We start from the raw sequence: 27,794 nt of genomic DNA on the forward strand, positions 1-27,794 counted from the left end.
TTAATCCAAACTAGGGCTGGCACTTTCAATCAAATGTCTTAATTCTATTATTTTGCATAAAAAAATAAAATAAAAAAAATTGTTGGCTTTTTTTTTGCTCTGTCTTTAGATGTTGAGCGGTTGTTTGAATTCAACTGCTTTTATTTTGAAATAAAGCCAGGCCCTTGTGGTAGGTAAATGAAAACAGCTTAAAGGAACGGTAAAAAAAAGTGACACTTTTCAGTTCATGAAGAGTTTTGAGTCAGCTGATTGAAATGAGGCATTCAAAGATTCAGCAGTGCTGGTTCTTCTCAGCTGTGACGAGACGCTGTGGCGGCTTATCCTCGGTGTGCATGACAATGTTGCATTTATCGTGATTAAAAAAAAAAGAAGAATGCATTCATTTCAATTAACAAGTTAATGCTGACAGCCTTAATCCAAACACATTACGTCCATAAAGAGCCACAGATTGCTTCAAATTTGCCACCATTTGAACTGTTTACTCCCAGACTGTCTGGAGGTTTTTAATTCTTTAATCTGACCCTGCAGCTCGCCCGTACGACTCTGTCCTCTCTGTCAACTTCTATCTCTCCCTCCGTCTCCTTATAATCCATCACTCTTCCTCTGTGTGGTCCATTTCCTCTTCTATTCCTCTCTCTCTCTCTCTCTGTCTTTGCTGTGTAGTTTGTCAGGCTTATCCTCCCCTCGCTGCACTTACCGGCAAAGTAAATACTCACCATAATCGCTTTTATAGTTATTATTGTTTTGGTCGGGCTGTAGTATCAGTGCTATCAGTGTCTGAATCACAGCTGTTGTTCAGCAGGGGAGCGGGCCGGCGGCTAATCCTTACATAATGCTAATTCATTCATATCTGTTGTTTTCAATTTTCTTTTTGTCGAGCACACAAGGTCGAGGGTGCAAGTTTGGTGGCCCTGATGAAAACTCTCACACTATATCCATCTGCTGTTTTTTTTAAGATATCTATATTTACCTTGAACTCAGTTTGATCCCGCCGTCACTCGGAGCAGCAGGGACATGATGAAGAATTTTTTTTATTTTTTTTTTCATATAAAGACGCCTACTCTGTGAGCCGTGCGATTCACCTCTGAATGCTCGGTGGCACAGATTGAAAACAAATCATGAATGTCGGGAGCAGAAGGCCTTAATGTGACCAAAGAATGAACCTTTTTAGATGATCTCCACTGATGTGACGTACAGTATACAGCATCGGATTACTGTGCATCAGGTAGTTAGAAATCATTCTAAATACATTCTCATGTTTCAGGTTCAACGGGTACAGGAAGTGCAGGGATTGAAGCTGCTTTTTACAACTCATGGGTTACTCCAAATCTCTTCTAAAAGATCTCCTATAGTTTATTCAAAGATTATACTCTTTACATGTTATTTTATTTGCACCATCGCTCAAATCAGTATGCAAAAATGACTCACAAACACGTCTAAACCCCCACATAAATCACCCATCAGCCATAACATTATGGCCACCTGAGCAAGCGAATGCAATCAACACTTCTACCATGAATTTAACATTTTTACAAAGCTTTTACATGTTCAGTTTTTGTTGACACGTCAGAAAGGTGAGATTTATTTTTATTATTGAAGTTGTAGTGGGTGGTGGTGATGGTGGACTGGATTAACATTTTGCCCACTCCATGAACCTACACGAGGGGCTCATAATGTTACGGCTGATTGTTTTTTTTATTTTGAAATAGCTGCACCGTTTAGCAGATTGACGAGTTACTATCTGTTACTGCTAAATTGTGGTTTTATCCCCTTACATAAGTCATTATGAGGATGCCACTAACTACCAAATGTAGCACTGTTTTTTTTAAGATATATTAAGTACCTGTTTTTCCGCTTTTATCCAAAAAGTGTTCTACTGTTTATTCATTTCTGCAGATTATATTTAGAAATGAAAACTTGTATAATAGACTTTATTTAAATAAGGCAGTTAAAAATGTTTATTTAGGTAAAGTTATGTTTGTTGGTTATGCAGAGTGTGTTTTGAAGTCTCTGCAAAATTCATCATCTCAATACATGAAGTGTTAGAACTGGTCCCTTCTCTTTATTACACACTGCATGACGACTATACATATTTTACAACAAAAACCTGCATCGTGTAGCGAGCCTATGCGGTGATTATCTGCAGTGATGTGTTGGTGTTTCCAGCCGTTGTTCAGGTGAACATGTTTGGACCTGAAGCTGTGACGTTGATCCGCCTGTCAGGTTCACACAGGGAGTAGCAGTAATTACCGATGTCAACGCTGCATGTTAGGTGTGTGTCAATGTGTGACGTCTTTGTTTGTGTTATTACAGGACGCGCATCACGACCCCGAGGACTTGGTGGGCGATGACGACTCCATGCCTCTGTGCACCGTAAGTCTGAATCCTGTTTTTAACATCGCATGAAACGTGGAGGAGGCTCCCAGAGCAGGTTTGGAGGTTTCTGTTAGTCTTTCCCGACCTTAAGTGGGATTCAATGTAAACACAATGAGCGCTGTGTTTGGACTGACAACATTGTAACACTCTGAAGGAAGCTGTCTGTGTATGTGTCTGTTGTTGAAGACTAAGCGCCTCACCTGGTCATTTCTACAATCACACATTTGCAGAATTATGAGCGTGTTACGGTTACAAAGCTCAGTTTTGCTCTTTGATGATGTTTGAGAAAACTGACTCCCACTCCTGCAGGATAATTGCCGGTTTGAAAGTGAAGCGTTGTGTGGCTCTCCATTAAAATCGTGAGTCATCTTAAAGCTGAAAAAAATTATCCTCCCTCAGATCCTCCGCACGGCTAGATATTATCATTTATTTGTGAAGTTGTTGTGATTACTGGAAGAATCTCTGGATTACATGTGATGGCTTACTCTGAAGGTAAACCCTCGTTCCCTCAGTCACATTCATTTTTTTCTGCTTCTTCTTGAGTCACTTCCTCTGTCCCAGTTTCAAAGCGTACACAAACTTTATTTTGATGTTGTAACAGCTCTGTAAAATGTGCATGTTCAGGAGGAACTGGACCACAAAGCATTGCAGCGTACGAAAAAGGAAGCTTTGCAAAACAGTGATAAATATTTGTGTCATGCAACTTATTTGTGCATATTAAAAAACATGTTTATTGGACCTTTTGTGAAGTTTAAGGGGTAAAGATTGAGAGAACCACTTAGACTCTGGACCTCTTTTCTTTTTTAAGTTTTCTTTTTTTGTCAATGTTTGATAATTTATCTAAATTTAGTCTGTTTTTCTTACTTTTTTTTAAATTAAGATGCTCATTTACTCATTCTCAAGGGCTGTGGCTCAGTGGTATAGTCGGTCGTCTTTTAACTGGAAGGTTGGGGGTTCAATCCCCAGCTCCTGCAGCTACTTGTCTGATATGTCCTAGGGCAATACACTGAACCCCAAGTTGTCCCCACTGCTTCATTAGCGGCGTATGAATGTGTATGAATGGATTAGTTCACACTGATGGTCACACATAGCAGCCTCTGCCATCAGTGTGTGAATGGGTAGGTGTGACCTGCAGTGTAAAAGTGCTTTGAGTAGTCAGGAGACTAGAAAAGTTCTATAAAAAATCAAGTTCATTCACCATTTATTTTTCACAAAATGAAACAATGTTATGTCTTGGGAGGGAAATTTGAATCTTTAGGAAAGTTCATTGGTGGTTACTTCCTGTTAGGCCGGTAATTTGACATAGCATTTATTTATTTATTTTATTTATTTATTTATTTGTTCGGGACAGTGCATATTAATGAACAGCTGTAACAATTACAGCTGTAAAAATGCCAGATTATAGCAGAAGTGCTAGTTTCCATCTGTTGTCCCTAGGCAGGTAAGAGAAAGACAAATTACAAATAAAATACAAATACAAAGGCACAAGTGACACAAGACAATAACAGAGGTTAAAGGTTAAACGTGGTCACAGACTTGGTTTTCTTTTATCCACTGTTTGAGGTGTGTTTTGAAGGATGCATATGTTTGTGAGTCTCTTATTGTGAGTGGAAGAATATTCCAATATTTAGTTCCTAGTATCCCTGCGTTCTTTCCGTAGTTTTCCTGTGGTATGGATTGCATGTCTTTATTTTATTACAGTGTGGAAACAATTACTTAAGTACTCGTTGTTGTTGTTATTTGAGTATCGTTTCAATATGCTTGCACCTGCACATACTGTGTTTTAGGCTACAACAGTTCAACTTGTGTACATGACAACAGCAGGTCCATGTCCAGTCCACCACCTTTTTTTAAAGTAAAACATGTATAATTTGTAAGTAATAAATGATGTGCTCATGAGGTAATGAGATAACCCTAGTTTTTTAAATGAATGAAAAGCCAATCCGTACATAAACTGCCATAACAGAACATCTTTTAATTTACAGTGTTAGCCGGATCATTCCCCTGGGTTGTGTCCCAGTTTCATACTTACAGCCTACATATAAACCACCTGCCCAAATACACACAAAGCAAGAGAAGAAGAAAAATCTGTCTCTATAAGAAGTTTTATGGTCACACTTTGCTGTTAATAAACAGCCCTTGTCGATATTACGTTGTATATTGTACATGAACATTATAGAATGATAAATTCTGGTAAAAAAAAAACACATAAATGTTGTGACATTCCCAGTTCAAACAAATCTCAAAAATACTAAGAAATAGGGATGCGCAGCTTTTATAACATCCTACATCTCCCAGAATGCCTTTACACCACAGTAATAGATTAAAAAAATGTGTTTCTCTCATTCAGAGGAGGAAGTTTGAGGATGACTCATCCACTCTGATCTGTTTGGGTGTGTCTGTTATTCAGAATTCATTTTCAGTGAGTGCTGTCTGATAATCTAATATCTCCATTTGATTGAAGTCTGACTGACACAAATCAAAACCAAATTAAATTCTGATCTGGACTGATGGATTTGTCACCTCGTGTTTATCAAAACAGGATCGGAGTCGTGGGCTTTATTTTTGATGAAACCTGAGGCTGCTGTGATGCCTCTGCTGCAGCTAATCTCCGAGCCGACTCGTCCTGCGTTCACGAGGAAGCAGCAGAATCAGCAGCAGTTTAATGTGATCCTCTGCTGCAGGAGTTTCTGCACTGCAGCTGAAACGCACACTGAGGGTAGACATGTTTGAATAGGAAAGGAAACAATTGCATCACACTGACATAGGGTTGCCATGGTACCAGATTTTTAAACTTTGATATGACTCTACTAAAAGTCTTAATGATACTTCTTTCGATACCATGGCAGGAAGTCTCCTCGTCAACCAATATTGGACAGTTTTTTCATTTAATCACAAAAAAGTGCAGGCGAACTCCTGCAGACTGTCCAAACTGCACAAATCAATTAGCAGTGTTCAAACAAACTCCGTTATTTTAATGATCGATGGTACTGAAAAGTACAGAACCTTAAAAAAAACTCAAAATCTTCATATCGTCATATTTTTATCACAACGCTGCTTCGATGCTGCGCCATATTTGTTTTTTTAATACGTCGCTTGGTAGTAAAGCTGTAAGATACCAGGGTAAGGCGTATACATGCCACAGATTTCTGTTCTCTTTTGGAGTTCTCTAGGTAGCAGTATCAGGTTTCTCAAAATGGGGACAAGGGCTTATCCTAGTTTTTTAAAATTAGGATGTGATGTTTACACAAAACACAAAACAGGATAATTAAAAAACCTGATCAAAACCATGACACTCAAGTCCATGTGAACGCACTCACTGTTGTTACTATCATAATGTGTCATCATGTTTTCTCCTCTTATGTCACCACAAGTTCAGACTTTTCTTATTTCTTTATTTCGTCTTTGTTCTACAAATCTTTCAACTAAAAACATCTGCATAGTTCCCTTAAAACTCTGAGGAAATCGCTACTTTTCTTAAAGTATGGTGGGATATTTTATTATCTTAAGGGAAACACTTGCCGGTCAAAGGATTTCCCTTAAAACATCCTCAGGAAATCTATCAGGCAATAACTTAAGACAACCAAGGCCTTAGTGATTTGATACATGCTGGCGCAGCATGTTGGGATTGTGTAGGTGAGCTTAGCATTTCACAGCATGCTAATTTAATGCGTTTTTAATTCAAATGAAACGATCTCAGGGTTAAAATCAAACTTTATTTTGGTATGCACACAGCCCACAGAACCATGCAGCTTTTGTTAGAAAGAGTGTGAGCACATATTGTTACATCTCAAGTTATAAAAATAATAAAATATCTGACAAGCTGCAGAAAACAGCCTGATGTCTCCTCGTGTATCTGACAGAATCTGACTCCCATCATACTGTGTGTGTGTGTGTGTGTGTGTGTGTGTGTGTGTGTGTGTGTGTGTGTGTGTGTGTGTGTGTGTGTGTGTGTGTGTGTGTGTGTGTGTGTGTGTGTGTGTGTGTGTGTGTGTGTGTGTGTGTGTGTGTGTGTGTGTGTGTGTGTGTGTGTGTGTGTGTGTGTGTGAGCTGCAGACTTCGGAGAGTGAGGTAATGAGTGCTCAGCTCTTCTCAGACAGTAGATCTATAAACCATCTCCTCTGCATTTAAAAATCGATGCTTGCAGCTGCTCTGCCTCTGCCTGCCACCGACACACACACACACACACACACACACACACACACACACACACACACACACACACACACACACACACGTCTGGAGGCAGGAAGCTTGAGGTGAAAACATTATGAACATCACGTTGTGTGAATGTGTGTGTGTGAGGATGAATATATTACAGAGCTGTTAATGAGTGTGTCCGACTTTTCCACTGGCTCAAATGAATGTAAAACTTTAGTGTGTGTGTGTTTTTGTTTGCGTTGGTGTGTCAATTAGGTCATCTATACAGGAATAGTATTAAGTTAAAAAGAACTAGAACATAGATTGCGACAGTGTTGTCAGTTTTGGACTATTGAAACACTTGCACTGTACATACAGCTGCACATGCAACTGTATCTGTCTTGAAGCCATCAAATGCCATTTCTGATATTGCTCTTTATTTTGTCACAGGTGACAGACTTTGTTCTCACCATTGTGACTTATATCACTCTGTAGGCTGCCGCCGGTTGGGTCAACGCAGAAAGCAGTACAGTATTCTGTATATTTACAGGGGTCTGATTGGTGAACTCCCTCCTTACCTGACTTATCTTCTATTCACAAACATCCCTATCCATACAACCAGGTCTCAAAACTGGGTCACTGTAAAAAAAAAAAACACCAAGAGTTGGGACTTAATGGGGAAAGTCTGCTTTAAGTGTTGCTGCACCCATTATGTGGACCATTTTTCAAATGACGACTAAGTTGCCTTCTCTTGTATCATGCTGTGTATTTAAAGAGCTAGTGTCTGAAAAAAACTGACAGTAATTGCAACTGCTTCAAATTGCGACTTTTTAACCGGGGCACGGATTTGCAAGAATCAGTGTGTGTTTATGAATGCATTTGTGATTTTTTTTTAACAGTTTTTATACGTTTTTTCTCGTTAATTGTATTGCAGAAGGGCACCCCTGGAAAAGAGACCTGTCTTCTCCCTGCTTAAATAAAGAATAAATAAAATGAAGGTCCAAAATTAATGCATTCACTTTTTTTTTAAATCACATTAATCAGCTTCTGTTTTGTCCCTGTGGTCAAAAATACAAATTTAAAAGCATAACAAAGACTGTTTTAGAATATGAAGTAAAGGAATTTCATGTAGTCTGACTTCTGCATTAGTGTGTTGTGCTGTTTTGGTCATTGCTCTACACAGGGTAAAGGAACACAACTAGTTAATCTATGATTATTTGTCCTCGTGTGTGGGGTATCTCACAGTTTTAACATCTGTCTATATTTTTAAAAAAAAATAGTTGGAGCGAGGCTGAAAGAAGTTTAGATCTTGTTTCACAAATGTCCTCAATGTCGCAAAGATGAATGAACAACAGGAAATTCACATTCGCAGACACACTAACACTTTATGATACAGACACCAGGGGCCCGTTTCTGAAAGAAGGTTCAACAAACCCTCAGTCTAACCCTGAGCTCTGAGTTGATTTACTCAACCGAAGTTGAGTTTTCGGTTCCAGATCGGCAGATTTGAATTAGTTAAATCAACTCTGAGTAGGTCCACTCGGTGTTCAGCGCGTGCACCGCGACGATAAAAAGCCAACATGAATGACAACAGGTGACAAAAAAGGAGATCCTCGTACTTTAATCATCTTGAAATATATCAATATCTTCATGTGGCCATAGGCTACGGGGAATATGAACAGGTTTTAAGATGGGGAAAAAAGTAACATTGCCGCAGAGGAGAGAAAAGTGGTGTAAGAGAAAACAGCTGCTCGCGTCAGCGCGTAAAGTCTATTAAATGAATATAGCCTAATCAGAATTATAATATTGCAGGTCAAAACTGATGGAATGGTAGGCTATTAAACCTATACAATTTATTTTCATTAAGATGCAATCCAGCAGAAGAAAAGTGACTTTAAAACAGCTCAAAATGAAATATAATAACATGATAGGCTCATATAGCCTGGATTTAAAGGTAACTTAATTCAGAGTCTATTTGAATGTGCATTAACTTTATCCCCAACATAAAGCTGTATTCACACACATAGGCTAAATGTCCTCTCACCTTTATCCCGTTTAGTTTATTAATACTTAGTAGCCTAAAGCAGCCCCTTCATAACGAGGCTCGACTAAAAGACATGCCATGTTTGATAAAAAGTTTGTCTTATACGCTGTAGTAGGCTATTGTCAGCCTAACATGTCATATTAAAACAACCTGGATTTTTATTCAGACAACCGGTGAAGCTTCACTAACACGCGCATGATACAAGACTGAGGAAGAATGAGGAAATGAAACGGCGTTTCTGGCTCTGAAAGAGGGCGGAGACCGAGAGAAACTCTCGGTTCACTGAAGAAAACCTGCTCCCGACCAGGTTAGGTTCACAGACTCAGTTGCCATAGTAACTGACTCAGAGGTAAAGTAACCTTACCCTCTGAAACGGGCTGGAGTTAACCCTCTTTCTCGGGGTTGAGTGACCTCCCACTCTGAAAGGGAATACCCAGAGTTTCCCTCATTTCAGAGTTAACTTACTCAGAGTTTACACAAAACCTTCTTTCAGAAACGGCCTCTGAACAACTAGATGGATCTGAAGCGCACACACACATTTGAGTCAAATCCTTGTTGTTTAACAGATGATAGCACACACCTCAGCGCTAGTTCAGATATGACTGCAAGTTTGGCAACCACTAACTTCACACACCGACTGCACCGCTCAGTGTTGAGTCAGTGGCACACACACACGGATGCCCCCAGCGAGTCCTAAAATGTTTTCCAGACAGCGTGATGAACATCGCTGCTCTCTGAGGGACTGACCAACATCTGCTGCTGCCATCTGCTGCTGCTCAGTGTGTGTGTGTGTGTGTGTGTGTGTGTGTGTGTGTGCGTGTGTGTGCCCTGGACACAGTATCATGTTTGGACCCAGGATGAGGTCACTTGTCCACCGTGGGAGAGACAGACACTGACCTCAGACTGTAACCAAAACAACGATAAACACACATCAGATTTAAAGTTCAAATAATTCATTTGTTCTAAAATGTCATTCCTGATTTAGTCTGCTCTCAGTTTCACTTTGGACTGTTTTATATTCTTTACATCTTGTACGAATTGTCAGCTATTCAGGCTAACTAGCTACGTTTTTTGAGAGTTGCACTAGTGACTTAGTGACTTTCTATCCATATGGCCTCGGTGTCCCCTCCTCCTCTAGTTGTACATAAGTGAAGCCAGAATATCCCCACGATGGGTGCAGGCTGTTACTCAATTTAAGCCACAGTCAGTGCATTCAAGATCAGCAGGTAGAACCATAGTATTGACGCCCCGCCCCTTCTGCAAACTGATTTCCTATAGGAGGATTAATAAAGTAACCCGAACTTCTCTTTTGGGTTTAAAGTGCAAGCTGAAAGCTAGTCTTCAAAAATACACAATGCAGTTCCAGGCTCGAAAGAACATAAGGATGGGGAAACTTCAGCAAAATACTTCAGGCTGGGTGGCACGTACCACTCTGTAGGAAGTAAAAGATGGGGAAGGATGTGACACAGACCAGATCCTCTGAGCTAGTCTGCAAAAAAGTAGCAGTATTATTATGACATAACGCAAACTGTGGTTCTAGATGAGACATCAGTGTTTTTAAAGAATGATGACTGATGATGAGGAGATGAGAAAAGCGTTTTCAAACCACTGACCCAGTTTCTTCAGAGAACCCTTTAATTGATTGATTGAATAATTCAATTAGGCGTTACTGTGTTAAGTGAGCAGTGGGCACGTTTTAAACCCTGCATTATTGGCAGAGCAGGAGGAAGGGAGCTCATCCAATCAGATGTGTTATTTGTTTTTTTTAGTGACAAGAACAGTCAAGAATCAACAGAAACTTTTTTATCAGCCTGTAAACGTCAGGTATCATTGTTGTTGCCGTTCTGTGAGTCGAGTCACAGACGAGTGTTCGAGCTCCGCCAAGTCGTCTCGTTCGCTTCAGCTTTACCGCGTACGGAATCTCATATGACAGCCGGACGCTCGAACATCTGGAAGAAAAGCTGCTCGAGTTTTCTGCTCGACCTGAAAAGTCGAGAAAACTTACAATGAAGGGATAACACATCATCGTGTTGGAGAAAGTTTTCTAAATTCTTCCTCTCAGTGCATGTGATTTTTCCGTCGCTGAGATCACAAAATTCAAACTGTGAATGTGTCTACCTGAGTAAATAAATATTGTGCTGCCTTCAGGTGCCTGTCAAAGGTATGAATTAATACGGGAGCTGTCTTTAGGTTAATGTTTTCAGGGCTGGTGTGCTGAGGAAGAATGCTGTTTTTCAGGACTTTTCAGGAGGCTTCCCAGTGTAACGACAGTCTGATCTGTTGGCCAACAGTAGCTGCTTTGCTCATGAGAACTAACCCTTAAGCAGCCATAATTACATTTTATGAATCAGGACAAAAAGATGACAATCATTCACATTTTTTTTTTTGGATATCAAATTGTTGGTGCTGCCTGACAAATGTGCTGATTATGTTGATCTTTGCTGCGGGGTTTAAGGAGGAAAACACGTTTTAGAGTTTAGTCTATTGATAAAAACATTTTTAATCTCCAGAAGCCCGAAGCAAACAGACATCCATTCTTCTTTATTTTCCTCCATTTTCCAGTCCTGTATGTATTCACCAGTATACATCAAATATACATTCTGGATAGTGATCGTGTCCTGTTGGCAAAGAGTGGATGATTTAAGTAAACTCGACCTTTTTATTATAGTAATCGCCACTTGTTTTAAAGAATTGACATGCATAGCGCAGCCTTCTACTCTGCGTGTTGGGTGTTCATTTTCTTGTTGACAAGTGTTAAACAATTATCACCTCGATTACAAGCGACACTGCTTTCTTCTCATCAAGAAAAAGGCCCAGAGCGATACAGTATCTTGTGCTGACATTTTTACTTAAGCAGATGTTCTGTATTATGGCAAATAATCAATCAGATTTATCAACCAAGCTGAATAAAAAATAACTAGAACAGATTGTATTCTGTACTACAAATGTTATAAAACACTAAACTCCAGACCCCAGAATACAACATTTCTATTTAGAATGAATGAAGGAGGAAAATAAGTCTTTTCTTCAGACTCAACAAGCAGAAGCTCGACATTTGAGTTGAGTGTTTATGCTAACCCCATCAGGCAAATGTAACAAAGAGTCATTGGTAAATGCTCAGACACACACACACACAGACACACTGCAGCTACAAACACACAGCTTAATGAAGTCCGATTCCACATGTGGAGCCTCATTTCTCTGCTTAGCCTTTGTTTTCTGACAGATTATTAAAGACGACTTCAATTATTCACCACTCCAAGAAAAAGGTCAGTATTACAAATGTGAAAATGTAATGAACTTTCTAACGCGGGGAGTCATTTTTCAGATTCCATAAATCACCAAATGACCTCCTGGGTGTGTGTGTGGGTGTGTGTGTGCGTGTGTGTGTGCGTGTGTGTGTGTGCGTGTGTGCGTGTGCGTGTGTGTGTTTGTCTGTACGTTGCATTCTCTGGCAGATGGTGTTTAATCTTCTTCGGCCATCTGGACTGACTTTCTCCAGTGTCTTTTAAACGCCCACACACACAAACACATGGCACACTACTCTCTTAATCAACATGCTCAGGTGTGTGTGTGTGTGTGCGCGCGCGTGTGTTTGCGTGTGAGGGATCAAGTAGACGAGACATCCCGTGGAAAAAGTCATCCACTTACTGTTTGACCGTAACTTGGATCATGGAGTAGTGGACTCTGTTAGTGTGTACGTGTGTTTGTGTTTTTTTGTATCTGTGTGTGTGTGTGTGTGTGTGTATCTGTGTGTGAGTGTGTGTTTGTGTTCTAATCAAGGACACAAAAACAAAAGGAGTCAGCCTAGGTCATTCCGTTCGCTCTCTAAAAGGAGCTATTTCAGTGTTTGGGTTCGGCACTCAGCGGTTATTTGTCTACAACTGTGGTCATCCTTTTGTGTGTGTGTGTGTGTGTGTCAGGGGAGGGAGGAATTGTGTGCACTCAGGCCTAAACACCTAAAATGGAAACCTGGGCCCCACCCACACTGGCGAGAGTGGTTATTGATGGGTGCAGAGGGAGCGAGTGAAAGAGGAAATATTGATTGATAGGAAGAGGCACAAAGCGAGGGAGTGTGTGTGTGTGTGTGTGTGTGTGTGTGTGTGTGTGTGTGTGTGTGTGTGTGTGTGTGTGTGTGTGTGTGTGTGTGTGTGTGTGTGTGTGTGTGTGTGTGTGTGTGTGTGTGTGTGTGTGTGTGTGTGTGTGTGTGTGTGTGTGTGTGTGTGTGTGTGTGTGTGTGTGTGTGTGTGTGTGTGTGTGTGTGTGGTAATTAATGAGAAGAAACAGATAATAAGAGAGTAAGAAGAAGAAGTTTTTGTCTGTGCAAAGTTTCAGTCAGAACCACTTTCCGCTCTCGTACTGGGCAGGGTCAGAGAGTGTATGTGTGTGTATGTCAGTGTGAGTGTGCGCCTGTGTGTGTGTGTGTGTATAAAGATTTCTGCGTCTGTGTTGTGAATGAGGCATTGTGGGTATTGCCATTGTGAGGTCATGGGTTGATGATGTAATCTGTGTAACCCGGCGCCGTTTTTCCTGAACGCAGCTTTCTTGGTCTCTCTCCAGGAAACTGGCCAATCACAGAGTAACAACATCAACAACAACACACACACACACACACACACACACACACACACACACACACACACACACACACACACACACACACACACACACACACACACACACACACACACACACTTGTTCACTTTATCATTGTTATACTTGTGAGGACCTAGTTGATCTGTCTATATTTTTACTGTTAATAATCAAGTATTAATGAGATATACAAAACATAAAAAAACACAAGTCCATTTCAAGTTTAAAATTTCTAATTGGCAGTATATTAAATTAGCAACCAATTAAATCACACGGTAAAACTAAGCAACCAATGCACTTTTTAACCAAGCTTACGTTAGCGCATAAATTTTGCAACAATCTTTCAACCCAGAATTTGATCAATTCTGGTTCCAAAAGCCAAGAATTTGACGGACAAATTGACAAAAGTAAACCCCCAGAACGTGAGTCCACAGAGCAGTTGTAGACTTCATGTTGGCTAAATCCGTACAGTGTATTTACCCAACATTATCCCAGTGGTAAATGACTGATAAGTTTGTGTGCTGTTTGATAGATGCATCCTGTTGTTGTTGTTGTTGATGTTGTTGTTGTAGGCTTGACAGAGTTCTGCGGGGTAAAGATGCAGTTAATATTTTAAAAGCAGCAACACAAGATCTTAATCTGATATTGTCCTGTAGGGAGAAAGGAAATACACCGGAAAGAGACCCTCAGACTCTAAATAAACTCCCCACTGTGGCTAATTTAAACCTGAAAAGTCGAGGAGAACACACTCCAACAATGTGTGTGTGTGTGTGTGCAGGGAGTTTCCTGAAAGCTATCATGAGGAGGAGGAGGAGGAGGAGGAGGAGGAGGAGGAGGAGGAGGAGGAGGGACTGATGGGGAGGAAGATGCAGGAACGAGAGGAGAAAAAGAAAGAGGAATAGAGCCCTTCCCCCTCTTGAGAGTTTACCTGACCCGGGCCGGAATTTGGCATGAAGACTCGAAACCAAAGACTCGTCTCATTTCTTTCCCTCCTCCTATTCATCCTCCTCCTCTCTGTCTCCTGTGGAATTTCATGTCCAACACTCCCTGATCTTCCCCTTCTTTACTCACACGTATCACTGTAAACTTTATGTTTTCTCCTTACGTTTGATCCCACATGACATTCATGTTTCTTTTCCTCCTGTTTCTATGTCCTACTTTCTACTTTTCTCCTTTCCTATTCCTCCTTTTATCCCGTCAGCTCATTTTTCTTTCCATACTTCTCTCTTTTCAATTTGTATTTCTTCAACTTTCCTTTGCCCTTTCTTTCTTATTATTCCTCCTCTTATTTTTGCTCCTTTTTTTACTTATTTTTTCCTCACCTTTTCCGAACCTCTCTTTTTTTATTTCATCTTTTTGCTCCCCTGTTTCACTTTTTCCTTCCCTCTTTCCTCTTTCATGCCCTCTCATCACCCATCTCCTCTCCCTACATTTCCTCTTTTTTTCTCCCCTCCTCTTCTGCCCTTTCTTTTTTCCTTTCCTTTTTCATATCTCTCTTCGTCTCCCACTTTCCTTCCTTTCTGCCTGTCCCCTTCCCTTTCCCCTAACATCATTATTTCCTTTTGTTTGCCCTCTATCTCTCTCTCACCCCTCATCCTTTTTATCTACTAGTTTATCTAATATTTTTTAGTGAAAGACAAATGGTGGATTCACTGGCCTGTTGAAATCTAAAGTACTGTGTCTCACTGTCCCTTTAAAAAAAGGATTTACAACTTTTCAACACTTTAACAAAAACTCAGACATTAGAGGAGAGAATATTTAAAGTTTGTTGTGTCCCTACCTCCCTGTCTGCCCCACAGTGACGTTGTGTGTTTGAGTGTCAGTATTTGTGTGTGGCCAACGGGAGGCCTCCAAGGACAGATGCGTGCCTTCCTGTGCAGATGTTGTTGCCAGGGAAACAATGACAGGACATGCTTTAATCTGCAAGATGAACAGCTGGAGGGTTTTCCTGTGTGTGTGCGTGCATGCGTGTGTGTGTGTATTTCAATGTGTGCATGTGTGTGTGTGTGTGTGTGTGTGTGTGTGTGTGTGTGTGTGTGTGTGTGTGTGTGTGTGTGTGTGTGTGTGTGTGTGTGTGTGTGTGTGTGTGTGTGTGTGTGTGTGTTCCCTCCGGGCGCTGTGTGCCGCGACAAGTTCTCCAGTTAATCACTTTGAGCTGCGTTGTGACAGCAGAGGAGCGACGATGAAGACACTTTTATTTCACGTTCTGAGCAGGCAGTTTCAGGTACAGTTAACACACACACACATAGACACACACAACACAGACAAAAACACTCACTCGCACCATGCAGAGACACAGACTGTTATTACAGATTGTCTTTTTTTGGCTGTCTGTGTTTGTTTCATTTGTCGTGATTCACACAGTCTCGTTTTGGCATGGTCTCACTTTGTTAATATTGTTTTAGGAGTCAGTGTGTTTCTGTGTATTTGTGTGTGTTTTTATGTGTGTGTGTGTGTGTGTGTGTGTGTGTGTGTGTGTGTGTGTGTGTGTGTGTGTGTGTGTGTGTGTGTGTGTGTGTGTGTGTGTGTGTGTGTGTGTGTGTGTGTGTGTGTGTGTGTGTGTGTGTGTGTGTGTGTGTGTGAGTGGTGTTGTATTTTGAGCAGAGGTGTCACTTTGCATTGGCAGTAGAGTATATTAGTCCTGTTTTATTCCTTTGAATCTTCATCCATTTTGCTGACATCAACGATTTTTATTTTTAATATTTATCTGATTGAATATATTCAGAAATAATATTCATATATATAATATAGATCATAATATTCAGGCAGACTTGAAAAGACAATAAATAGCAGGGATTTCGCAATAAAAATATTATATTTAATATAATCTGCTATTTTTTTCACACAATTTTTACCAGGAATTATTTCCTGCCAGTCCCCTGCTGAGATTAGACAAACACACTAACATACACTTACATGCGATTAGAGTTTTTAAAAAAAATTGTTCCTCAAGGGTTTCCCATCATGCTTTGTGTTATGTAGACAGTATAATGTCACCAGGGAGTTAGTGGCATTACACCTGAGACGTGTTTACATGAGTAAATCTGCGGCAGGAACCAGAGTCATGCTGCTGCAGCTGTTAGCATGGAAACCTCAGAACTATCACCACGTGTGTGTGACTGTGGTAATGAGGAAAATCTGAATTTATATAAGGGTCATCAATATATTTTTTATAATTTTTATGCAGCTGTATGCATGTTTATTTAAAAAAAATTGTGACAGAAATGATTCTTCTTTTTTGTGTGCCTTATGGCTAGGAGGAGATGCTGATGGTCATGATTGGAGTCTGAGGAGAAAGTGTGAGGAGATGTTGTGCGGAAAACCAGCTTCAAAAACTGATTTAAAATGTGGGCCAAGCAAGAGAGCGACTGATCATTTATTTCTTCCCCCTGTGGAGCAGCGCAGGCTCAAACACACTCACATGTTGCATATTTGAGTGTGTGTTTATGTGTGTGTGTGAGATAATTAAGAGGCTCAGTCGTCCTGATCAGAGCAGCTCGATTGGCAGAAGATGAAGCTCTTTGATTTCCTCTAATGAGGGGAGTGAGGGGGGAAAAGGGAGAGAAAGAGACAGAAGGTAGAGGAAGAGGAAGGTAAAGCGAGATAGAGGATGAATAGAGAGAGAGAGAGATAGTGGCAGCACTGTCCGACAGTTCACTTTTATCTGTGTGTGTGTATTATGGACAGATAGCCATGGTAACGCGATTGGCATGGTGACAAAGTTTTTCGTCTCCTAGCTGTCCCCTTTCCTCATACCTCTCTCTCTCACTGTCTGTCCCCATGTCACTTCATGTCATTGTCTCTTTATCTTTGCATCCTTTCTCTCTTTCTCTCTCTCTCTAGTTGATGTATCTAACCCTCCCTCTCTTCCCTCTCTTAACCTTTGTCTCCCATTTCCCTTTATATCTCTTTTGTCTTTTCTCCCACTCTCTCTCTCCGTCCTTCCATCCTTCTTGCTCTGTCTCTTTCCCTCACTTCTCCTCTCTCTCTCCCCCTCTCTCCCTCTCTCTCAGTAGATGTCTCTCACCCCCTCTCCCTCTGTGTCTGTTACTTGATTTAATTTTTTTCAGTGTAGCAGTATTTTTTTTTTACCTCATTGTCAATCCAAATTTTAAGATATTTGAAGAAGTTGGCAATATGGATAAAAAACATTTCAGCTTTTTTCAAAGTAAATTATATTTTTAATTAATTTTCTAGAAAATATGAATTCTTTATTGATAAAATGATAGTAAATAATGTTTTTGTCCAATATAATAAAACAACCCTTACAAAAGCGTATACATTTTCAAAATTAAGTAAGCACTCTGCAATTGTTGCCCTTAAAAAACAAGCTCAAATGAAAAAGAAAGAAAGGAAGTAAGAGAAAATAAAACTTCTCAAGGAACTTTATAGAACTAACTAGCTATCAGAATGAGAAGTTTATTTTTCGTAATTGTTGCTTTCGGAAACAAAACGTACAAGTTAACTCAAAGTGAAGAAAAATAAAATATTTTTTCAATGTGCGTCTTTTAAGCCCATAACAGAATTTATGTTTGTACCATTGTGTTCTACAGAAAGGCATCCTGGGTGTTGTAGTTTTTTTCCTTAAAACATTTTAAATCATTGACTTTATAACTTTATAACCGTTCTATATGTCCAGTTTTGACCTCCTGATGAAACCAGGAGAGTTTTAGGACCTGACACTTCGTCACTGCGTTTCACCTCAGTCCTCTGAGCACTTCTCTGGAGATCAGTTACAGCAGAGAGGACCGGACAGGACACACACATCCAGACTCAAACACTCACACACCTTCATCTGCTGCTACAGAGACTGTGTGTACATGTGTGTGACTGTGTGTGTGTGTGTGTGTGTGTGTATATATGTGTTTGTGCATGTGTGTACGTGTGCAGAGCTGAGATTGAAGATCTTGTCTTCCCGGCTCCTGAATTAATGATGATGTCCTTCCTCTGTTCCTCTTCATCAATTCTTAATGCACTCTCTCTTTCTGCCTCTCTCTTTCTGCCTCTCTCTTTCTGCCTCTCTCTCTTTTATTCTGTACTATAAAGTCCTCCATCACCTACATTTTCCACATTTTCTTTCTTCTCCATCTTTATTTTTTCTCCTCTGTTGGTCTGTTGCCTTTGTAGCTTGCTAGTGATGAGTTTTACAGAAGTTTTCAGTATATTGTAGTAACTCAAGTAATTACATAGTATATTGTAAAAAAAATCCTTTTTAGGAAAATTAACAAAGTATAGAAAATAAAAAAAATAGGGGGCGCTGGTGGCGCATTGGTTAGTGCACGCACCTCATGTATGGAGGCTGTAGTCTTCCAGACGGGCAGCCCAGGTTCGAATCCAGCCTGTGGCTCCTTTCCTGCATGTCATTCCCCACTCTCTCTCTCCCCCTGATTTCCGACTCTATCCACTGTCCTGTCTCTCCATTAAAGGCACAAAAAGCCCCCCCCCCCCAAAAAAAAAAAAAAAAATAGAAAGACAGCCATCTCAGGGTCGGTCTTTATCCTCACAGCAGAGCGAAGCTCCCTCTGAGACTCCCTGGATCCTATAAACTACTATTAGCTGCTGTTTCACTCTGCAAGAGGAGTGGAGTGAGGAGGAAGTGGAGAACGCGCAGAGAACGTCACTTCCATGGTGCTTTCGCGGAAAATCTCACAGGCTTATACAAGAAACAAAGACAGACAGTGAACGTCTCATTTTTCACATCAGTTTACCGTTCGCTTACTAATGGGTTTATACATAGGCGAAGTGGCGTACTGTATAGCATCTTTAAAGTAGGCCTATTGTGCTGATAGGTTTCACAGACTGACAACATGAAAGGTGAAAATGAGGATAAAATGGGATCTTTAACAAAACAGACATTATCGTGTTTTTGAGCGTCAATGCAGTATAAAAAAACGATAGCTTTATGTATCAAACATGTTTGTCTTTCTTTCTACCTTGTTTCTAGTTGTTCCAGATTTCATCTCTTTTAAGAGACTCTCAAGCCTGTAGGGAATAAGCTCTATAGAACAAATACTATTTATTAAAATAATGATCGAAGTCCAGTTAGGTTCTGTGAAAATCAACTGATCACCCAGGCCAACATGTTAGTGTTTAAACTGCACTACATTACCCAGAAATCTCCTGCCAGTCAAACATTACGATGGTTATCTGTTGATGTGTTCTCTTAATCTGTAGATGGAGCTCTTTACTTCTCTTTCACTCACTGCTCTGTGTGTGTGTGTGTGTGTGTGTGTGTGTGTGTGTGTGTGTGTGTGTGTGTGTGTGTGTGTGTGTGTGTGTGTGTGTGTGTGTGTGTGTGTGTGTGTGTGTGTGTGTGTGTGTGTGTGTGTGTGTGTGTGTGTGTGTGTGTGTGTACTCTTTTATGTCATGTAAAGACCATGAAATGTTTTGCGGCCTAAGAAAAACACACTTACCCTAACATTTTGCAGCTGAATGTACTCTCTGATCTCTGACAGGTGACCGTTAGCTGTGTGTGTGTGTGTGTGTGTGTGTGTGTGTGTGCGTGTGTGTGTGTGTGTGTGTGTGAGTGTATGTGAGTGTGTGTGTGTGAGATATTTGAGCCTTGGGCAAGGCCAGCGGAAATGCACTTTATGCCTCTAACCTGACAAATCCCGTGTGTGTGTGTGTGTGTGTGTGTGTGTGTGTGTGTGTGTGTGTGTGTGTGTGTGTGTGTGTGTGTGTGTGTGTGTGTGTGTGTGTGTGTGTGTGTGTGTGTGTGTGTGTGTGTGTGTGTGTGTGTGTGTGTGTGTGTGTGTGTGTGTGTGTGTGTGTGTGTGTGTGTGTGTGTGTGTGTGTGTGTGTGTGTCCTGGCCATCCGGCCTGTTAATTTGATTGCGTAACAGGCTTAAAGGGGTGCAGATTGTCTGGAATGGCATGCCGCTCACTCAGCCCATGATAACTGATGCCATGGAGAAGCTTTCCACACACATACACACACACACGTTTACAATACATTGACATTTCAGGCGTTTATTTGATGCTCTTTCTAGCAGGAACTCACACTCAGAGCAACAGTAGAAGAGCTTTAGATCAGGATTTTAAAGGAACCAGCCATTTCAATGTCACACACACACGCTGCAGGGATAAGAATACATTACAACAGTCTGCTCTGTATTATTACAAGAGTCCCACTTGCATCTATTTTTATTAGCAGAGTTAATCAGGGATCTGAAAGGGATGTTGGAAATGAGGCGTCACTTTCTCTTTAATTTCCTTTCTCACTGTCTTAAACTCACACTCACATACACACTATTACAGCTTCACACACACACATACACACACACACACGTACACACTTGCCATCCATCACTGCAATAAACTACGTCACCAACAAGCGCTCCTTCATTTTTAAGCCAAACTCTGCTGTAAATTAACAAATGGACTCTCAGCTACTCAGGCTGAAGTTGATGAAGTGAGATACCATTGTTAAATGCTTTATGCTGTGTTTTAATTTATATCTCAGTTGAGGGGTTAGAGAAAGGGTGGCATACTGCTTTGAGTGATAATAATCCTGAATTTATGTGGTGAACAATCAGAAGAATTGGTTCCTGGTCTGCAGTGTGATTCATGTAAAAGCCTTCTCAAGTTGGAACAACAAACTCGAAAGTTGGCAGATATTTTGGTATGAGTCCAGAAATGTTTGTACCGTATTAAGCTGAAGAATTGCAGAAAATTGTAAATGCTGGGCTTGTAATAAAATGGTATTATTATCTCTCAGGGTCTGCAACAATCTGGGCTAAGGGTAGATTATTTATGGGTCGTTGGCCCAGCGTTTTTTTCCTCCCTTTCTTCTTCTGAAGATATTTTCAAAATTAGACACAAACAAACACACCTCTGCTTTATGGATGATTTTTATCAAAGGTCAAGATCACTGCAACATCTCTGAAAGGACTACTAATTGGATAAAATCATCATGAGGTGCCATTTTTTTCCTCAAAAGGTCAGCTTTGAACCTCATAATTACATCATAATGTCATAAAAAAAAAAAAAAACCTCTCTGGTCATTATTCTGTTTTCATTTTCATGAAAGCAATATCCCAGGGACGTCTACAGGGAATATCTTCAAATTTGGCTCAAACGTCCACCCAAGCCCAAGCAGACGGTCTATGGGGCAGACGGACGCCGACACAAACACTTGAAGGAATCTTGGTGTTCATGCGTTACTTTTACAGCTGTCCTGTTCTATCGGAAAGGTATCCTTAAAAGACTTCTTTCCTTGATTTCCGACTCTATCCACTATCCTATCTCTACAATAAAGGCACAAAAACCCCAAAAATAAATCTTTAAAAAAATATATATATACAGTATATATATATATATATTTTAAATTAACTTGACCTTCAACGGGGGTGGGAGGGCCGCCCCCCTAATATAATGGTAGGGGAAACACTGGTGTTGTTTACAACATATCCAAACTGGCAGATAAAGCAACGCAGCCCAAAGCTATAATGCCAGTTTTATTACCTTTATATCAATCATCAGGTGGGCAGGTACGTCATCAACCTACCCAACCACCTGCTTGCGTGGAATTTTCCTGGATATTAACCTGCTGCGTTCACATATTGGCTCAGCCCAACTTCTTGCAGAAGTTTTACTTTGAGGCTGGAAGGGAAGGTCAAGATGAAGTCTGGGTGAAAATTCTACCGTTTCTGTTCATGCAGCTCACCCAAGAAAAATTTCAGGAAATACTCTTGAGTTTTGTGCATGTGTGAAAAGACTTTTGTTCGACACACATGTGTTTATCAAAGGGTGTTTGATAAAGACTAAATGTGCAGGAAACCCAACACTCATAGCTGTAAGAGATGAATATGGCCGGTAGTGATGCAGAGATGGTGATATTTCTGTCTATATGATTACGAGCATCACCTCTAGTACCAGATGAAACTTTTACGTTGAGTGATAAATATAAAAAAACATTGATTAGTCTTCTGTTCTTTGTATTTTCATTAGCTGTGTCCTCGGCCTGCTCCACCTTTCTTTCCCCCCTCACTGTTGCGTTAGTGTGAGCGGAAACCAGTGCACACTTTTGGAAGGCGACAACAGGTGGAGGTAATCCAAGAAATGTCACCCATCCTGTCGACCGTCCACACTGGCATTGTGTACATTGTGTTTGTCTGTCGTGAGGGGAGGGGAGGGGAGGGGAGGGGGTTGTGACAGGTGGAGGATTTTGAGAGGGGTCTGCCTCCGTCCTCATTGTGACTTGATGTGTGTATATGTGCGTCATTGATTATCTCCTGTACGTCAGGAACAAAAACTTTTATTTGTTTTACGTCTCTGTCCTTGTGTGTTATATGTTTATTCAGGCTTTTAGAGATCATCCTAATTCAACATGTTTTGTAAGTTATCACTGAAACAAAAGTCTTACTTAAAGAAGACTCAGATGAGGAATATTGCAGACTTCCTCCTTAAGGTCTGGATGATTTGATAAACAGATATCACAATTAGGACTCCCCCTAATCCACAGGCTGTGGATGCTGGCAGAGTCATATTTGTGCAAAATCTGGTAATATTACTGTAACCTGTCAGTCTACATGATTCTGTGGCTTCTAACAAAGTCTTTGCCTGCACTGCCAGCCTGTTCGTCAACACAAGCTTTCTAAACAGCACTGTGTGTTTTACAACAGCGCAGTGAAAGGCTGAGACCCTCGATGCACCAAAGCGCACTTAACCGAATGTTGTTGCTTTAAGATGCGTCTGAAAGCTTTGACGTAGGTTTGAGAAAGCTAACCGAATTCTGACTTGGATCCAGAACTACGATTTTAGTGAGAGAGAGACAACATTTATTTGATTTGATTTCAAACGTTTTTTTGTATTATTCCTTTCTCTAGCGTTTAAGTGAAAAAGTGTGTAAATGATAGCGTCACAATACTTTTATTTAAAGGAGAAATACCAGATTTTCTGATATTCTTTTTGCTCCCCAGGTTTGAGAATTTTTAACTACTGTTTATTAGATAGTGTAAATATTCCAATTAAATAAAATAAATAATGCTTCTTCTCTAAAAGAAGAAATAGAAACTTCAAAACAATTCAGGATGGTTTTTAAGGCTTCTTTGAAGTAAGTGTATACATCTAGCTGTGTGGCTGCTCGAAGGAAAATTAAGAGATAGTTTATGGATAATTCTTTTAATTTTAATAAAATCATTGATTAGGTCTTAGATTGATTGTTATTTTGGACAAAATTTAGTGTTGAAGTTTGTCTTTCTGACCTGAGTGGGTGTGATTGAAAATAGAGGAGGGGACTCTCGTCCTCGTGGTGTTTTCTCATTGGTCACAGAGTTATGTGAGTGTGGAGTTGATGGGGATCTCCAGGACACCTGATGGAAACATGGGGTGGAAGGTCACAGCTGTGTGTCAGTGAACAGGAGGGTGTGGGGGGCAGTCAAAGGGGGATCCCGCTTCCCATCCTGATTTAGACTCCCCCTCCCCTCCTACCCTTCCTCTGGGTATCCCCTCTCACTGACTCACTGACTTGTTTGCCTGTCCCGGTCCAAGTCACTCACTGCCACGCTGTCGCTGCTCACAAACACTCCGATCTTCACTGAGTGATGACACACTGCGCAGCGGAGGCCAAACCGGCGTGCTTGAGCGCCTTAACCGGCCTCATCAGAGCGCTGAGGAGAAGACTGAAGGCGCTCAGACGTCTGCTGCTGCTCACCAGGACGGAAGGTGACCGTCAGAGAGCAGAACAACCCTTCGAGGGCGGTCGGTTTGGGCGAGCCGGGCTGCTGAAGGGGGAAAATGAGGGGACAGTTTTAGGCTGCTGTGGACCAGAACACAACAGTGTGGCTGTGAGTAGTGCTCCTGAATGTGTGTGTGCAGCTTGTAGGTCTGTTTTCAGTCAATCAAATGACAAGTTAGCATCACAAACATACAAAAAAATATATTCCTGTTATATTTGGATGTGGACTTTGCTTTATGTATTAGAGCTGTAAAAACAGTCCTGTCATCTTTAAGTTTGGATGAATATCAGTGGAGTGCAGCTGGTGTTAACAACTTATTTCAAAGCTTACATCGCAATAATATGACTGTCACAGGCAACTGCTGCTTTAAAAAGGCAGAAAATAACTGATGTCCTGGTCATCCCTGAAAAAAATAACAGTGTAGAGAATCAAAAATGCCCAAACGTATCTTAATTTTACACATTTACCATTTACATGTTAAAATCAGGGTCATGTTGAAGCTTTTTTACGAAGAGGACTGTGTGGAATATTTGCTGTATACAATTTGTGAAATCAGTTTGTCACATTTGATTTCAGATACGTCTTCTAAACTTTTGTCTTTTATAAAACAGTAGCCTAGAAGGTAATATTTTATATTATGGCTTATTGGAGCTCTGTAAGAGAGGTGAAGAAGTTACACACGTTTCATGGCTGCATTAGTTCAAATATAAAGCTCAGATTATTAAAACTGGTAAGAACAGAAATCTGTGATTTAGCAATACTATTTTAGGGGCAAAGGACGTCCCAAATGGTCACTTAGCTCAGCTTGTTTTTAGTTGGTCAGATTGGACCTATTAAGGGTGCTGAATAGGTCATAGCACATTGTTATTGTAAGAGGGTCAGTTTTGTGGTTGAACTGACATCAGAGGGTGACTCAGTTCAAACTCATTCTCAAGTCCAGACATTGTAATCATAATCTTTGAATCAAATAAAGTCTGGGATCTTCTCTGTTTCCTGCGTCAGATCAGAGCGCTTCATAAAAGATCTTTAACTTTATTCCTTCTATCAGCTTGAGTTAAATTTCTGCTCTGTGGACTTGAAGGTGTTTATGTCTGTGAGATCAGCTGACGTGAGGTGATATTTCAGAAAGCCGATGGCAAGTTGCCCTGTTTATAGTGATTTCTAATCATGTTTCTCTTAGAAAAGAGCATTTTTTAAATAACGTTTAATCCTGTTTTTGCCAATAAATCAAATAAATGAAAAGCAAGCATTCTCCAAAGTGACAACACAGTAATGTATATGTGTGATATACATTAGCTGCCTGTGTCTGAGAGTGTGTGAGTGTGTGTGAGGAGTCAGGGGATTCATGTTACACCACCCTCGTCCTCTCTAACTCTGACGTGTCCTAAGACATTTACAGTGACACACACACGACTGGTCCGGAGCTGACTGAACTGTTTGGACAAACTCAAGTTGTGAAAGTAGTTCATAACATTGACTTAGTGATAGAAAAAACATTTTCTAAAAGTACTCAAGTCCTTGTATTCAAGTTAGTGTTATCATCAAAATGTACATAAAGAGTTTAAATAAGGACTGTCAGTGTTATTTGTGATGCGATGAAGGTGACCCCACGGCACCATTGAATGGCTCTTTTCACTTTAAAAAAAACCTTCCAGACATCTCAAATGATGAGTCAGAAGACCTTTCCACTTGGTGACATCAATCAGTTCACTTTTTTTTACCTTTGTCTTTGGCTATTATCATTAACTTTGTGGTCCATGGCGAGTTCCTTTTTCCGGGGATAAGTTAATGTTGTAATTTACAAACAAAAGTTTTTTTTTTTTAATGCAAACAGGAAGTAAAGCAAACTTAGTTTAAGCTGTTTTGAAATGCAAAATAATGGAATTTTCAATTGAGTGATAAAAATGCGACAACTGACATCACACGAGACGCCAAAAGCAGATAGCACCCTCTGCTGGTTAAAAAGGGCATTGCAAAAATAAATTGTTGTCAAATCGATTTAAATTGGCCATATTTGCAATTTTTAAAAAAATTGTATTAAATGGTATTGTTACAATACATCGAAAAACATATAATTTTATTGAAAAACAAAACGACGGAATAATTAAAAGTGCTTTAATGTTACTTAAGTTACAAAGCATTCCTTTGTTAAGAGACCTTTATTCTCCAGATTACATAATTAAATAAATAAATGTTGAAACTTCCTCAAACGACTACAGCAACAAAATCATCTTCTCTGCATTGGCCAGCTTTGTATTTCACAACAAGTCGTATTTCTACGTAAATCTGTCAAAACAAACATCCTCGTCTATTTCTTCATAGAGAACGTCGACCTCTGTAAAAAAAAAAAGAAAGAATCCTCCTGCAGCCAGACACACACACCCTCTGACTCCGGTTGATTTCCCGTCAGGCCGGAGGTTAATAACGTGTGCAGAGTTTACGTTAATGTGATCTGATGTGTGTAATGTGTCCGTTGGGGAGGTCTGCTGTTCTGTGCAGAACATCCTCACACTGATTCTCTATTCTTATGAGGACCTCTAATGTGATCTGATAGAGGACAGATGATGTGAAGTGATGCAGAGCTGCAGAGATGCCTCCTTGACTTCTGTTTCACTGAGTGCACTCTATGTTTGTGTGTTTTAGTTCATATCTGTAACAATAACAATCTATTTATTGTTACCCTGTCTGCATAATGTTCAGGTGCCTTATAACTAATTGTGTACATGTAGTATGCTGCTGTGTAATGCATTTTATCAGATTGCAATTTCTATTTTTTTTATACTGTTTTATGTTTAGAATATTTTTAAGCCTTAAATTATTTATATTTGTAGTTTAACTCAGGGAGTGCCATCATAATTTGAGTTTGTTGTTCTGTTGCTCATCAGTATATTGATAATGAAGCTTTATATTCATATTCCTGTCTGACCTCGTAGCGGTATTCAAAAACATATTTCAAGATGAAGCATATATGGAAAGACAGTTGCTATATTGACTGAAATAAATGTATTTTTATTTTTTGCCTTACCTGATTTTAATGCAGCAGATTGTTTCTCACTATAACATTGTTGTGGTTACAAAAAAAAGAAGATGAATAAGTCAGGATGATTTTTTTTCTCCTGGTGTAAGAGAGAGCAAAAACTCCTGAAGCCGAGACGGTTCAGAGAGGTAGAGACTAGAGTGTATTTTTCTTAAGGCAAAATTTGAGGCAACATGTGCTAGTGCTGTCATTGTGGATGCAACACTCTGGTTGAAATCTGTACATGTGTTTGTGTGTGTGTTGTCATTTTGTGTGTATCTTTGTGTGTATCTTTGCCGATTGAGATGCAAATACACCGTAGCAGGGACCAAAACAGGTTGTAGAGACAGGTAGTTTTTGAGGTAATGTGCATGTATGTGTGTGTATGTCTGTGTGTGTGTGTGTGTGAGTGTGTGTGTTGGAAGCACAGGTGCAGGGTTAGCAGTTTTAATCCTGTGATTAAGAGGTGCTACATGAGCATCCTGTCGCTTCGACTCTGATCCTCCATCTGCATTCTGACTCACACACAAACACACACACACGTACACACATAAATACATTTGGAACGGCAGAATTCCTAAACTCGTTGGCTTCTCTGAAATCTCTTTTCTCAGACAGTCAGCAGAGCCCCAAAAATCTGTTGGTGTTTTTTTTTTGATCAGCTCTTTGCTGTTTTCAACGTTGTGAGCTGCAACGTTCAGCTCTGTTTAATGAAGAGTCTCATCAACAAACAGTGTGATGTTCCATATTAAGCGCTGTTTATATGCAGTGTTGATGGCATGTGTGCATGTGTGGAGGAGAGTAAGGCTGGGAATCATTAAGGTAGGGCTGCATAAGTTATAGAAATGTTTAATTACATGCAGTATCCAAAATCTAAGAAGCGGAACCTTTTTTTTCTCCTTTTCTTTTTTGAAATATGTGTATGTCATTATTGAGAGCGGAGCAG

At 40.2% G+C, this 27,794-nt stretch overlaps 1 protein-coding gene across 3 annotated transcripts in view; it reads left to right on the forward strand.

Annotated features, from left to right (window-relative positions):
- rps6ka3b (ribosomal protein S6 kinase, polypeptide 3b) overlaps positions 1-27,794 on the forward strand; it is a 50,994-nt gene that overhangs the window by 5,404 nt on the left and 17,796 nt on the right. Inside the window, exon 2 of one of the 3 annotated variants that reach the window (XM_061064926.1) lies at positions 2,314-2,373. In XM_061064926.1, the coding sequence (XP_060920909.1) occupies positions 2,314-2,373 (60 nt within the window). Of the gene's footprint in view, positions 1-2,313; positions 2,374-23,579; positions 23,941-27,794 lie in introns of those variants that run through there. The other 2 variants (XM_061064924.1, XM_061064925.1) reach the window with 2 other exon arrangements.

Source organism: Labrus mixtus, chromosome 19 (assembly GCF_963584025.1).
Source record: "Labrus mixtus chromosome 19, fLabMix1.1, whole genome shotgun sequence".
Lineage (NCBI taxonomy): Eukaryota > Metazoa > Chordata > Actinopteri > Labriformes > Labridae > Labrus > Labrus mixtus.